Source organism: Camarhynchus parvulus, chromosome 2, assembly GCF_901933205.1.
Source record: "Camarhynchus parvulus chromosome 2, STF_HiC, whole genome shotgun sequence".
Lineage (NCBI taxonomy): Eukaryota > Metazoa > Chordata > Aves > Passeriformes > Thraupidae > Camarhynchus > Camarhynchus parvulus.
Genome location: NC_044572.1, coordinates 104,967,942 through 104,981,708, shown reverse-complemented (window position 1 = coordinate 104,981,708; position 13,767 = coordinate 104,967,942). Strand labels below are relative to the sequence as shown.

The following is a 13,767-nucleotide window of genomic DNA, read 5'->3' as shown; positions in this document are numbered from 1 at the left end:
AAGGCTGTAATAGAAGAATATTGTGACATGGGTGTGTCTCTCTCTGTGCCCCTGCCAGGCAATGGTGAGATCCCATAACTGCAAACACAGATGTGGCTGTGGGAAACCCTGTGACTGCTTGAGCTTTTCTGCTTCCTGTTTGCCATCAGCAGTCCTGTACCTTTGATGACTCCTGACAAACATGGCTTTGAGAGGGAGGAAAACTTGCACATTCATAGGTGAGGCTGGTGAAGAAGCAGTTGCTCTACCCTAAGATTTCATGGATTCATGTTGGTTCAAGAACTTGAGGGCCAATACAGCTTGGGAATCAAAGGCCAGGCCCATTTTCCTGTAGGAGTTTGATCCCTGTTTACACTTAAACTTCAGATTTCTGTACCACTGCCCATGGGGAAAGCTGGTGCACCAACAAGTTTGTTTATGCTGCAGCGGCAGCAACCAGTGCCTTGTGATACTGTGTAAGAACAGCATCTGCCTGGAGCAAGCTGGCTGAATAAAACAACCAGCACAGCCCTTTTGAAACTGATAAGAAGAAGCTTGATGTTGTTTGGAGGAAATGGTTATTCAGATCGAATCTGGGTCATTAGGCAATGAAGCTGGAAAGTGGAGAGCTGGGAATGCTGTTTGCCATGCACAAGCACAGAAGAAGTATCACTGACACCAGTTAGACTAACAAGAGGGCTGGAGTTTCTGCTAAAAGGACTGTGTTTCAGGCATGAAGCTGTTGTTAAGCAGAAAGGTTTTGGAGATTTGCAGATGCCCACTGTAAGGACTATGTGGCTGTAATTAGCAGTCACATGGCAAAAGCAGAAGACACTCATTGACTGGGGTGGGAAACACCTCGAGGCAAATATTTCTCAGACCTTCCTTTGAAAGCTGTGGAGACCAAGCTAGTCTGGCTAATCATCCCCTCTAGCCCTGGCTAGAGACAGAAACCAAAAGGGATTTTTGCTGTTTCTCTGTCACATACCTTCTGGGACTCCAAGGGATGAGCTTGGCCTCAAACATGGAAAACATTTCTTAAGGAGTCACTTCTCCCTTTCTGATCACCTAGAAACTGGTCTGTTCTTTGCCTTCTCAGGGAAGAGCTCTGTGTGCCAGTTGCCATCACAAGTTAGCAAATTAAGTTCTTTCAGATTTGGGCAGACAGGAGAAATTTTAATTGAGACCCTTCATGCCCATAAGTCTGCAACCCTGTGGGCAGTCCAATGCCTGGAAAAAGATTATCAGCATGTTGCAAAGGATGCTCAGCATGCTCAGCCCTTACAGTGAGTTTCTCAATTTAAGCTGAATGACAGAAATGACAACCCCATTTCGGTGTCAGTGGGGATCAAGCTGGAGGTTCTGCTATTATGTGACTCTGCAGGCATTGCCCTGGATGTCACCTGCCAGCATTTGAACGATCCGGTCTGCTTGTGCAGGAAGCTTCAGCAGTTAGTAGAGAACATCCCCATAGTTGCAGTGTAAGAGACACAATAAATTTTAGCAGGCAGAAGCAAACAGCTTCCAAGTTTTTCTCTTCTCCATTCTGCTGTTGGCTGACTCCCTGCCAAAGCCTGAGATCTGCAAATCACTCCCATAATGGCCACTCAGAAAACATAGTTGAACTTTCTTTCAAACATTATGTGCCTTTTGGGTGAAGTTAATTGTTTTCCCTCATTTGGTGTCTCCAGTTATGGTCAAAGAATTATGATGTAGGATAGACACAGAAGCTAAAAATTTCAGCAAGGCAGCTTTTATTTCTTTATTATAGTTGTCTGTTCATATTGTCTTCAGCATGGGTGCTCCTTGGTCTTATTATTGATGATGAATAAGAACAGACTGTGCAGAGATTAACACAGATGGTTGTAGCCTCAAGACTTGATGAGCTGTTACCAAAGAAAATAAATCTCTACTTTGAAGGAGACCCTTACACAACAGAATTTCATGTGGTTCAGCTGTATTCAAAGGGGAATATTAAAATTGCTGAGCAAAGAATTTAATGGCTCCTGTTGTGAATAGCCGTCTGTATGGGTAAGTTGCTTACCGCAGTCTCTCAGATGGAAAAAACTCAACTATAGTGTTTTCTTTTGGGTTAAAACAAACAAACAAACCCATAAAACAAACCCTCTGTGATTCAGAAATGTTTGGAGAGAAGCAGTGTAGCTCACCAGAGCAAATGCTGAATTGCAAAGGCAGCGCCACTGAAAATTTTACCAGAGGAACCCTTAACCTCCTGCTACAGAAATAAGTGAAAAAGCTATAGGGTAACTTCCCCTTTCTCTTCAAAATCCCTCTTAAATTTTTTACTCTTCTTGTTTCTGAAAATGTGACACAAAGGCACCATTCTGGTTCAAACCCCTCTTTGAAACCATAGAAAATCAGTTTTAAAGGAGTATATGCAGTGGAAAACAGCTGAGGTGGCTGCGTAACCTCTTGCTGCCAATATCTGGGGCTCCAACAGATCGTGGGAAATCAGGGAGGGTTTTTTAGACTGAAGGTAACTTGGGTCTAGTACCGTGTTCTGCACCATAAGCTAATAAGCCAAATCTTTTAAACTGATGCAAATCAAATCTTCTGTGTCAATCATGTTCCTCTCTCCCCTTTGTATGGGCTTCAGGCTAGATACAGCTCCTGTAAACAGATGGCTGGGCTGATGGGAATGTCTTAGGCTGTGGCTTCAGCTAGCATGAGGAAAAGAATGGAATATTGTGTTGCACCACCTCCCAGTCCTTGCAATCATTTCATCCAAAAGTAAAGACTGGAAAGGTTTTGCAAGTGTTTGTGCTTCTCAGGGAAAGGAAAGAATGGAACATGCGCTTAACCATGTTGGTCTCTCTGAGAGACTTCATGAACTCACTTCATGACAAATTCTTTCATGGTCTGGAGATTTGGCTGTCTTGCCTTAATAGGAAGGTACCAAGTAGCCCAAAATATTTTTGACCACTCCAAAAATACGTTCCTGCTATAGAATTCTATCATAATTTTCCATGTAACAGTTTAAAAACAAACAATAAAGCAAGACCATGGCATGAGATTACTGCAAGAGCATTCTTTAAGGTTTTGGGGTTTTTTTGGGGGGGGGTGGAGGGTGGTTGTAAAATGCATTAAATTTCCATTTAATCATGCTGGTTTCATCTTCTCCTGTATTCTATGGTAGTTTTATGTAAGTAGCCATAATTACAGCAATACTTTATTGCTACACTGTTAACTGCAAAAAAATAAAAAAAACATCTTATGAGGACAGTATTGTTATTATATCAATCAGTGGGTTCTAAAGCTGCAATTCTGCTTGGTTTTACAGCTTTTAATGTATTTATTTTCCCCCTAGGAATCCCATTGCTAGGCTCTAAGCTTGGTTGGGATTTGAAAAGTCTCTTCACTGATTCACTGTCTTCTGCTCCAAGGACAGCAGCAACCCAGGCATAGATTGTTTTCCATGTGCCTTGAGGGGCTTCCTCAATGTCTGATCAGGTTTTCAGTAAAGGTGACTTCTCTAAGCTCTTTATTCTAATGAAACTGCAGAATGACTTCAAGATTCCTACCACTTTCTCAAATCAGATAGGTGTCATCAGATATGTCTCACATCTTTAAGAGATTAATAACTTGGATGGTTAGCAAATGTAACATCACAGTGATAGTGGTTCTATCCTATGTGTTCAGTTTTGCAAAATGTTTGAACTTCCTGCTGGTGACGAATATTCTAATTCCATAGCCCTGTGGCCTTGCAGACGTTCGTGCTACCCTCCTTGTGACCCAAGGATCTGCTTTGGGTCACAGATTGCCATTTCTTTAATATCTGTCTGCAATTATTGTGCTGCCACCATCAATTAAATTCTCCAGATATTTTTCTTCCTGCTCTCCTGCAGCTTTAATCTGAAACTTTCCATTTTCCTGTCCATGGACACCATCACAGCCTGAACAGGGTCCAATTTTCCATTAATGGACACAGCAGGCTTTTAAAATAAATCAGACGAAGGGTGGAGTCTGCAGCTCCAGATGCACCATGTGAGAGTCAGCCAGACCCAACTCCCAGCACTGCATCAGCTTCTTTCTGTTTATCTTTGTGCTTACTGAAATAATAAAAGGTGAACAAAAAGGGAAGGGGGGAGGGAAAATAAGATACCTAGAAAGAGTAGTCAAGAGAAAAGCACATAACATGAAATAAAAGAGGAAATGGGGTCTAGTTCTTTATCCATCTGCACCATACATAATTTAAACCATGATCTGAAGTGTTCCTTAGAAAGTACACCTGAATGCAATGCCTCCTGTGCTCCACTGACTGGTGGAGGTCTGACTTGGCATGGTATTTCTCAGGTTTGAGGAAATGAAAGATTATGTACTAGACCAAAAAAAAAAAGGAAAAGTAATTTTTTCTTTTTTTTTTTTTCTATTTGGGTTGTTGTCTTAATTTACCTTCGTTCTGTACAGATACACAAGCTGTCCTGGCAGGCAGATGGCAGCTTGCAGAGTCTTGTATTCAGAAAATATGAATGGACCTTTCAGGCTATCATGGGAGATGAGCACTTTGCAGTTCTGGTGCTGGTTTTGTGTGTGTTCTCATCTTGGCCAGTGGGAATACCCTAGATGTTGGTACCACAGTCTCTGCTGCTCATGGGAGGATGTTGCTCTGGAGGAAGGCATTAAATATTGAGCTTTCAAAAACATGCTGTGCTTTTGGAAGATCTGCATGTAAATTATGTAAATGCCTTGGGGTTGTTTATTAAGCTGGAATTGGTCTAGCTTTGACCAGAAAAAATGTTCACAACTAGAAGAGACTGACATTGTTGCAACCTGCTGATGTTTGGAGATGTGTTGGACTTAGTCCACCTCAAAAGTGTTCCATGAGGAGCCCCAGTGCAGTCATGCCTGGCTGCATTGTGGGAGGCCAGAGCTCAGACTAAGCCCTCTTCAAATAGCCCACTTCAGACCTTGGAGGCAGAAGGAAGGTTGCTAATGGTTGCACTTCAATAATGCTGTTGATTCAGCGACCTCTTAGTCCTCTCACAGCTGCTGGGAGAAGAGAGGCCCACTTCTTGAGATGAAGGTGAAGATGATGCTGACTATACTGACAATGATGATGACTGGGTAGTCACTTTAGTTCTCCCTTCTTCTCCCTTTTCCTCTAGGGATGTTACCATGCACAGTCGTGGTGATGATCTCTTTCTTCCCTTCTTGTCAGTGCTGCGGGTTCCTTTGCAAGGGAAGCTGAATGGGTGTGGGAGAGTGCACAGCCAGGTCTTATACCAGCATGTAACTAAGAAGCAGCCAATGTATCCAGGTGGGAACCAGGCCCACCGTGCACTCCTGCCCTGCACTGTGGACAGAACTGTGCCTTGCCCAATTAAAAAGGACTGCATGAGGCAGTTTAATTGACAGGTGTTAATTGCTTCACAGGCTGTGAAGCTCTGAGCTGTGAGCTCTCACTCACAGGTGCAAGGCAACATGAAGAAGGTGTCTGGGGCTCAGGTTTCTGGTTGCAGATGTTCTGGCAAGTGGCAAGGGACTGGGGGAACAGTGTGGTCTAGACCATTAATCCAACTCAGCTGGTTGCAATTCAATCTTTTTTGACTGAGTGGGATGAGAGCAGTTTAGAAATAAAAGCGTCTTACGTGTCTTTTTAAAACTTCACAGCTACTGTTTCTTCAGTGTTTTTTCTCTTTTTTAACAAAACTCCCACCCCAATGTTCAGGCTTCTTTGGTTGTCAACAAAAAATACCACTAGAAACCACAGCCTCCTGTTGTTTTCTGCATATTTATAATTTTGCAAACTATTCCTCCTTCCCTCACGCAGCCTGTCAGACTTGTCAGCTCTGCAATTCTTCTGAATCTATTCCTGGTGTGTTCTCTTCCCTCCCCATCCAGAGTGGCTGTTTAGTTAACAGCATGCTCACTTGTGAAGGGCTGGGGGAGGCCATCACGAGTGTGCTGCTTCCCCAGCCAGTGACTGCACGAGCATTCCTTGCAAGAAGGGAGCAAACCAGCATGAAAGTCTTGTGCTTACTTGGTGAGCTTGCTCTTTTCTTAGCACTCTATAAATATGTTGAGATTTGCCATCTTACCTCCTTTTTATTTTAATTTGGATGTATGTGATGATTGGAGAAGTGTGAGATGAGGAGAAAGAGCTGAGACCTGTGCACTCCCAGGGATTCCTGGTACACAAACAGATGGGAAGAAATCTGGGGACCAGAACAGGGCTGGCTCTTTTAGTCTTCTGGTGTGGGAGTTTAAAAGCTGGTGTTGTGCCTGTAATTTTTGTGCTGTGAAACACTGCCATTGTCCTTTGTAAAAACCCAGCACAGTTCAGCCCTGTGGGCAACATAAATGGTGCACCAACAGGAGAAGAACAGGTGGCTTAAGTTAGTCTACATGTCTCTAAACCTTTCGTTGCTGGAAAGCTTCAGCCTAAAGAAAAGTTTAGCTAAAGCTCCGTCTAAGATCTAAGAGAAAATCCCAATATTCCTCTGCTAAATCAATGAACGGAATCCATTCCTGGTAAACCAGGCTTTGTTTTTGAACATGGGTGATGTAGTACTGGTTTGTAAATAAACCCTTCTTCCTCTTCATCCTTTTGCTCTCCCAGTTAACTCTCAAGAGTAAAAATCCTCCAGCTGTTGGTAAAAGGAAGCAATGGAGAAGAGGGCAACTTGCCCTTTGGGTGAAAGAAGGGATAGAAGGGTACAAAGGCTTGCTCATGGATGCTGCTGCATTGAAAATGCGGGAAGTTTAGGTCTTGTGTCAGTGTTTCTGAAAACTTGACTTGCACAGCTTCTTCCCTGGTGGTTGTACCCACTGATGTTAACCAAGACAACAATTCACTACACTTGGAGGCCCCTGGGAGAGGATTGGTTTTCTTGCCTCTACTTTCTCCTTTTAGTGTCTTGCTTAACTAAATTCCAGAATTTTGTTAAGGAGCCCCACACCCCAGAGTTCACTTAGGGGAGAGATTTCAGTTTCAAGTTAGATGAAAAACTGAGTTCAACAAGGTACAAATTGGTCACCAATGATATTCTGACTGCAAACTGGAAGACTTCTTCAGGTTTGAGGAATTAAGCCCTGGAGCATCTGTCTAAACAGTGTAACAGAGGCAAGGGTCCTAGCTGGCTTAAGATAATGTTTAGCAAGGTTATGCAAAGGAGTGTATGACAGGATAGATGAATGTGTAGGAAGGGCAGTTTATGATAGCAGCCAATATTTAGGTCTTGTTAAGGGCAGGATGTGTTGCTGCTCAAGTCAGCAGCAACTGCTTGGTTCACCCCTGCCTTGCTTTGAAGGTGTGCAGGTCATTTTCCAGGATCACAGCTCTGGCTCTTTCCCAGTACCATGCTACAAGCACTGCTTCTCCTCTGTCTGCTGGTCCTGGGATTTGCTGCTGGGTCTGGGCAGGGCGTATGTTTGTTGGTTTTTTTCAGGGACGGAAGAGCTCTCCTCTGAGCTCATCTGAACCATCAGGTTCCAGGCTGAGGTGGGGATCTCTGCCTGTTACTGGTTCTCATGAGGTTGATGTGAAGTTCAGGATTGATGCATCAGTTTAGGATTTTGCAAAGGTTTATTTGCTTTGCACACAACATTCTGTGAAAGGATGCACCTGATGCTTTTCCCCCTTTTTTTCCTCCCTCTTCAGTACAGAGTTGACAGTGGCAGATGAACAAATTAAGTTCAAATTTGCTTCCCACACTCTCCTCCCTTCCCAAAGGTGCAACCTGGGACAGATTTCAGTCTCATCTAGTGATGTTGGCATCGTTACTCTGATTGCTCAGTCTTTCGCCTCGCTCAACTACTTTTACCTTGTTTGTGTATTTTTACATGTTTATTGTGGGGCCTGGTGCCAAAATCCTTTAGCATCGTGGGAAGGCGCAATCATCTCTTAGCAAATCCCTCCTCACTGCTTCCACACAAGTCTCATGCTCTGGATTTTAGGAGGCTGGAGCAATTAGCTGAAGCTGTGTCATTTAGATATGTTACAAACTATCCCAAATAAGCCATTGCAAGTTAATAAGTAGTTTAGGAAAATGACTGCCAAGTATTTTTCTGTCTGTTTGCATGTTCTGAAGTCTGTGTAAATCATGGTAATGTTAATATTGTCACAAATATGATTTAAAGCTGTGTATCTCTGGAGCGATGGGTAAAGGTGGGGAGGCAAAACTTTCCCATAATTTTATTAACATGAAATGAAACTACAAATGGGTGTGTTTGATGAGATCACCTAGACAGGCATTGGATTTAGGGGGTGTCATAGGTGTAAAAAACATTGTTTGAATGCAAACACGTGGTGGGCAATTGAGTGTGCAGCACATGAATGTCCAAACCACAACTTTCAGCCTCCAAAGAGGAAGCAGCTGCTTGTGAACTACAACTGGCACATGGGCTGGTTGTAAGCTTTACTACCACCTGAACTAACCCAAAGCAGCATATTCCAAATTCTCCTGTGAACAAGGGGTCATGAGATACGAACAGTGCCTGCCTGGAGAGCCTGCCTGTGCCTCATCCTCTGGCATACCAACAGCTAGGATTCAGAGACTCTGCTTCTGGCAGTTCCAGATGTGAAAAAAGAAGTGCTGATAATCTCAACAAACTTAAAACAATGGTCTGGGAAAAAGGTTATGATCTTGAATGGAGGGAAAATGTTTGAAGTGAGGGCTTTGCAGGGAGCTGAACACCAGGAGATGGCCAGGGTCCTCTGGCAAGCCCACCACTGGCTTATTAATAAGCAGCTGTGTGTCCCAGGGGGAGACAAAACCAAACCTCTTTTCACATACAGATGAGAGACAAAATAACTTTACATATTGTCACTGGTAAAAAACAGTCTGTGTTTTTCAATTTTTTTAAAACTTTTATTCTTTTCTTTTTTAGAAAAGGAATAACTCTGCATGGTAGAGTGTACGGTATATAATTTCAAAACAGAAGAAGTTATATGGAATGGATTATTTTCCCAAACTATTTAAAGTTGAACCTAAAATCATTTGTAAATCAACACTCATTGCCATGTAAGACAAAGGAAAACAATCAATATGTTTTCTGTTTGGTACAGATTTTCTCTACCTCTTCAGCCTGAATTTTCCCAGGGCTGGGCAGAAAAGGGGGGCAAATACTGCCCATTGTCCTAATCATAATTGTACTGACCAAGCTTTGTGCTCTGAAATCTAGCAACATATGGCTTTATATACGTTCCTAAGTGAACAGTGCAACATCATCACCACCTTAAGTGTTTATTCCACATTTGGACTGTAACTGAACATCACTCTGAAACCCTTTTCCGCCCCCAAAACAACAGTGATAACAATGAGAAGCAGAAAGTCTCCAGCAATCAGATTTCATCCAGAAATCTGTGTAAACTGTAGATCAGGGTTGGGTAGCAGCACAGAAGGCAAAAGATGTGACAGATTGATTCAATAGCATCTCTAAAGACTACTGTAAGACTGTCCTTCTTTAGTCTGCATGTTGCAATCACAATTTGCTTTTTCCCTGCAATGCTATAAAGCAATATAAGAAAAAAATCAGAACTCAAAAGCAAAAGGTAGAAGCCTTCATGGAAAGGTAAAGCTTCTGCTTAGCTTTGAGTGGTTGCTATTAGGAACAGATGTCCACAATCAGAAACAAATCTTGAATGTATATACACAATTTGGGTAGAAAGGGATATGGCCAAGGGTGAAAGCCCTCCTAGCTGACCCACAGACTGTTTTGGATCTACGATCCACACCACACCCACTGCCTTTTTGGTCTGAATAAACCAGCAAGGCAGCCACAGGCTCCAGGTGCCCTCTAGGCTCTTCTCTCCACTGCTCCTTGGCTGTGTGGGGGCCAGGGGAATGAGGAGGAGGAGGAGGAGGAGGGAGTAAGATTGCCCCCCCTCCCTCACTTTGCAGCTGGCTGAGTGACACGTGGGTTGCAGCGACATGGGACGTTATACTGGGAAGGTTTAAGTGCACACTTTTCTCTTTTACCCCCTCCTCCCCAGTCCTGTTGGAATGTATCTATATCAGTAATTAGGTAAGTATTACTAATAACTGTAAGCTAGCATGGTCACCCTCCCCTTTAGAATAGGGGGAGAGCAATAGCATCAAATTCCCATTTGTCCTGATGTCTAACCTTTCTAGATCCTGTAGAGGAATTGTATGCAGGCTTTTTTCATACTAGAATTTAAACGAGTCAAAGCTGATAAAGAAACTGGATGTTTCCTGGCTTAACTGAAGGAAATAGTAAAACTGATTAAAGTAAGAGTGAAAGAAAGTAAGCATTAGTGTGTTCGCATCCTCTGATATGTCCCACTTCTCTATGTTCTGCTCACAAGCCCTTTTCATACTCTGAGCAAGCATTCCCAAACTTAGAGAGGTAAGGCTTCAGCTGAAATCTCACAGTTGAGATTATTTGTTTTATAATTACCACAAATGTAATAACTTGACTTTAGCAGATCCATGTGGGGCATGTTGAGGACAAGGCTTGTTAAGTGAACCAGCACAGGAGAAGATTGGACAGGGGTGGAATCCCACATGATAACAGCAACTCAACAATATCCATCAGCATGGCATTAGCTTAGTGTGGATATAACATCAGGAGCTTGGATAAAGCCTTCAAGCTTTCTGGGTGTCCAGTCAGAACCAGGGAGGCTGCAAGAAGTTCTACCATAAAACTCCAGCACTGCAGTGTCTAAAGGAACTGAATCTCAATGGGCACAGATTTTAGGTTTTGCACAGTCAATCCTAATTAAAATCCCAAAAGTATAATGGCTGATGCCCCTGCTGTTGGAGCCTTAAGACACCCGTTAACTGCTGAGCCCTACACTTTTTTTTTAATAAAACACTGTTTTAAGATAAAGCACAATAAATGTGCTTATTACGCACTCTAACATAGAGCACAGAAATACAACACTACAGAGTGCAAGTCTAACCATCTCCACAGTGGGAAAAGTGCGAAGGTTAAAAATATGCATGTGGCTTAACACAAGATATTTTTAAAAAACATGACACGGAAATCTTATACTAATGCTTTCATCTTTACCACAAACATGACTGAAAACTTAAGGTCAATTGCTGATCCTTCTCTCGCAGTAGTAGTAGTAGTGTAATCCTTTCAAAGGTACAATGTTGGAAAGATCAGAGAATAAAAAAACCCAAGTGTCCAAAAATGATCCCATTTACCACTTTTCCAGTAGTTACATTTTTCAAGGAGTAAACGTGTAAGGTCACCTTGATCTTCACCATCAGTAACTGATACACTTGGAAACAGCTAAGACAACCACCTGGACTGAGATCAGTTCGGTGTCGCACACACACACACACACACACACACACGGATACACACACAAATACCCCACAGGAAAAAGTGCACTTTCAATTGCTGATACAAAAATAGATTGGCACATTCTTTTTGACACAGTGAAGATATCTTCTTTAAAAGCTTTTTCACTTCAAGAAGTTCTCTTGGAGTTTGCAGCAGGTCTGTAGAAAAAGCGCTACGAGAATGCACTCAGTGGGCTTCCAGGGTTTGTGTGATGGAGAGAGGGGTGGTCATGGAGGCTGCCCTTCTAATTTTTGCCTACTTTTATAGCTGTAGTCCCTACAGGTAGGGCCAGTCGCCACCCAGTTTCAGCACGTGAACCATTCACCAACAGCTCAGTCTTCACCTGCTTTGAGAAAGTAACGATACATAAATTCATCAAAGCCAAGAGTCGATGCAGTATTTCCTGTAGCCAGAGAAACTGTTTTGTGGGGGAGGGGAGAGAGAGTGAAGTGTTAGGAGTCTGATTTTGCATTTCCAGTAGTAACTGTGGCTTGGGAGAGCCAAGCGGGAACAGTCGGGAGCCCCTTCCCCACCGGCAGCCAGCGCTAGGAGTTCTGCACCAGGCGTCTGTAGTGCGGCATCACCTCGTGCTCGGGCAGGTGCAGAGCAAACTCCAAGGCCACCAGCACCGGGAACTCGAAGGCGATCAGCTCTCGCCTGTTCAGCCGGAACTTCTCTTCCAGTTTCTGCAACAACAGCCAAGGGGAGAAAACATAAATGAACAAAAATGGAATGAGGGTTTGCCTTTCTAGAGCTTTCCCACAAATGGCATTATTCAAAACACGTATGCTGCTGTCATTAAACTTCTGTCCTGATGGATTTGCGTGGCTCTAGGGTTAGAAAATTAGAGCTGTGTGAACTGGATGTTCCATATCTTTATTGTGAAGGTGAACTCACAGAGCTCAGCCAGCCATGCTATTTCTGACACCTTCGTCACTTCACTCATTCCACTGTGAGCAGATACATCTTCTAATGATCACAGTGATTGCCACAGCAGCAATAGGAAATTCCTAGCTTCATGCAAACAGCAAAATCACTTATATAATGGAAGACATGCATCTTCTAATTGTCCACAAACTTCCTGCACTGCTTGAAATCACTAGTTTTCCTTTCAGCATTAGACTGTGCTACAACGCCCTGTGGGGGAAATTATTTTGCCACAATTTGATCTTAATACCTTAGAGAGAGAAGGTGTCGTAAGAACAGTGAGTAATAGAAACTGCTATCCTCAGGGGGCATGAGATGGGTTTTAGAGTTGTTTTTGTGCTGTAGTGTACTAAACCTCCCATATGCTCTGCTGTTTTCACTGGATTTGGATGCTACAAGTAGGCAACCAGTTGCTCAGGGATATTTCCCCCTCATCCTCTTCTTAGGATCTCCCTGGCTTGCTACTTCTCTGCCCACTGGGGTTACTCTAAAGTTCAATGTCTTATGGACCAACACTTCAAGAGAGCAAGAGAGGCCAGATCTTCCAATTCCCACTTGGCTGATTTTTTTGTCATTATTCAGAGGGCTTTCTAACAAACTGACTGTCAACCCAGCTCTGGGACTGTGGGAAGAGGGCAAGAGTCCAGTCCTGCCCCCATCCACGATCCCATGTCTGTTCCATTGAGTGAGCTGGTTGTAGCCATATACCAAGACACCAGCCTAACATTCTGCAGCATTAAATCAGATTGGTACCTCAGTGCTTGCAGAGGATTATGGCATAAACCCTCATGTTACCTCTTTCATGTGGCGTGGGTAGGAGACCAAACACATTACTCTAAAAAAACCATCTTGAATGAGGTGTTGTGATGGGAACATCTCCTTAGGTTTTGCCCAAAAGCTGCACTTGATAAATACAAATGTCTATTGGACTCCCCCTGAAATTAGTATCTGCATTTAATTCCCAAAGGAGAATCCTTACTGACACTCTTGAAAACATAATTAAAAGCAAAATTAATTTCCTGAGGGTTCACCTGTTGCCTTGTATTGACAAAATGGTGGTCAGATACATCTCAAACCTCACAGTATCTGACACCAGGGCCTTCCATCCCATCAAACAAGCTTCCCACGCCTCTGCAAGGATATTGATCACTACTACTTCCACAAAAATGTGTAATGAAAAAAGATATTTAGCTGGCTGTACATCTGGAAGCCTAAAAGAAAGCACATCCACTGACAAACAGGCTTGCACAGACCACACGCTGGCACTTCATGCAGATGGAACACTGGAAACCTATGGATACGTACATCTATAAGATGCTTGACTTCATGTTTTCTGAGGTCACTGCCAATTTTGGCAGCTAAAAGAACACAAGCTCCAGCACAAAGCTTTCTATTCTGCTTGTTCAGCTTCCCCTTGAGAGCGAGCTTCTCAAAGTAGACAAAGGCCATGGCCACTGTGGGCTCTTCAAAACCACATTCTTCTTGAGCAAGCTTGCGCATTTCTCTCTTCAAGCTGAGTAAAGAGACCAGACAAGTATGCTGTGAGATGAGTTTTAAAGCATTTCTCATTTCACCCTAAGAGCC

General features: G+C 43.1%; 1 protein-coding gene across 1 annotated transcript in view; it reads right to left on the bottom strand.

Moving 5' to 3' along the window:
• Window positions 1–10,318: 10,318 nt before the first annotated feature.
• Window positions 10,319–13,767, bottom strand: part of CABLES1 (Cdk5 and Abl enzyme substrate 1) — a 69,205-nt gene continuing 65,756 nt past the window's right edge. The window contains 2 exon segments of the mRNA XM_030964316.1: window positions 10,319–11,942; window positions 13,489–13,696. Coding sequence (XP_030820176.1) covers window positions 11,802–11,942; window positions 13,489–13,696 — 349 coding nt within the window. The 3' untranslated portion in view covers window positions 10,319–11,801.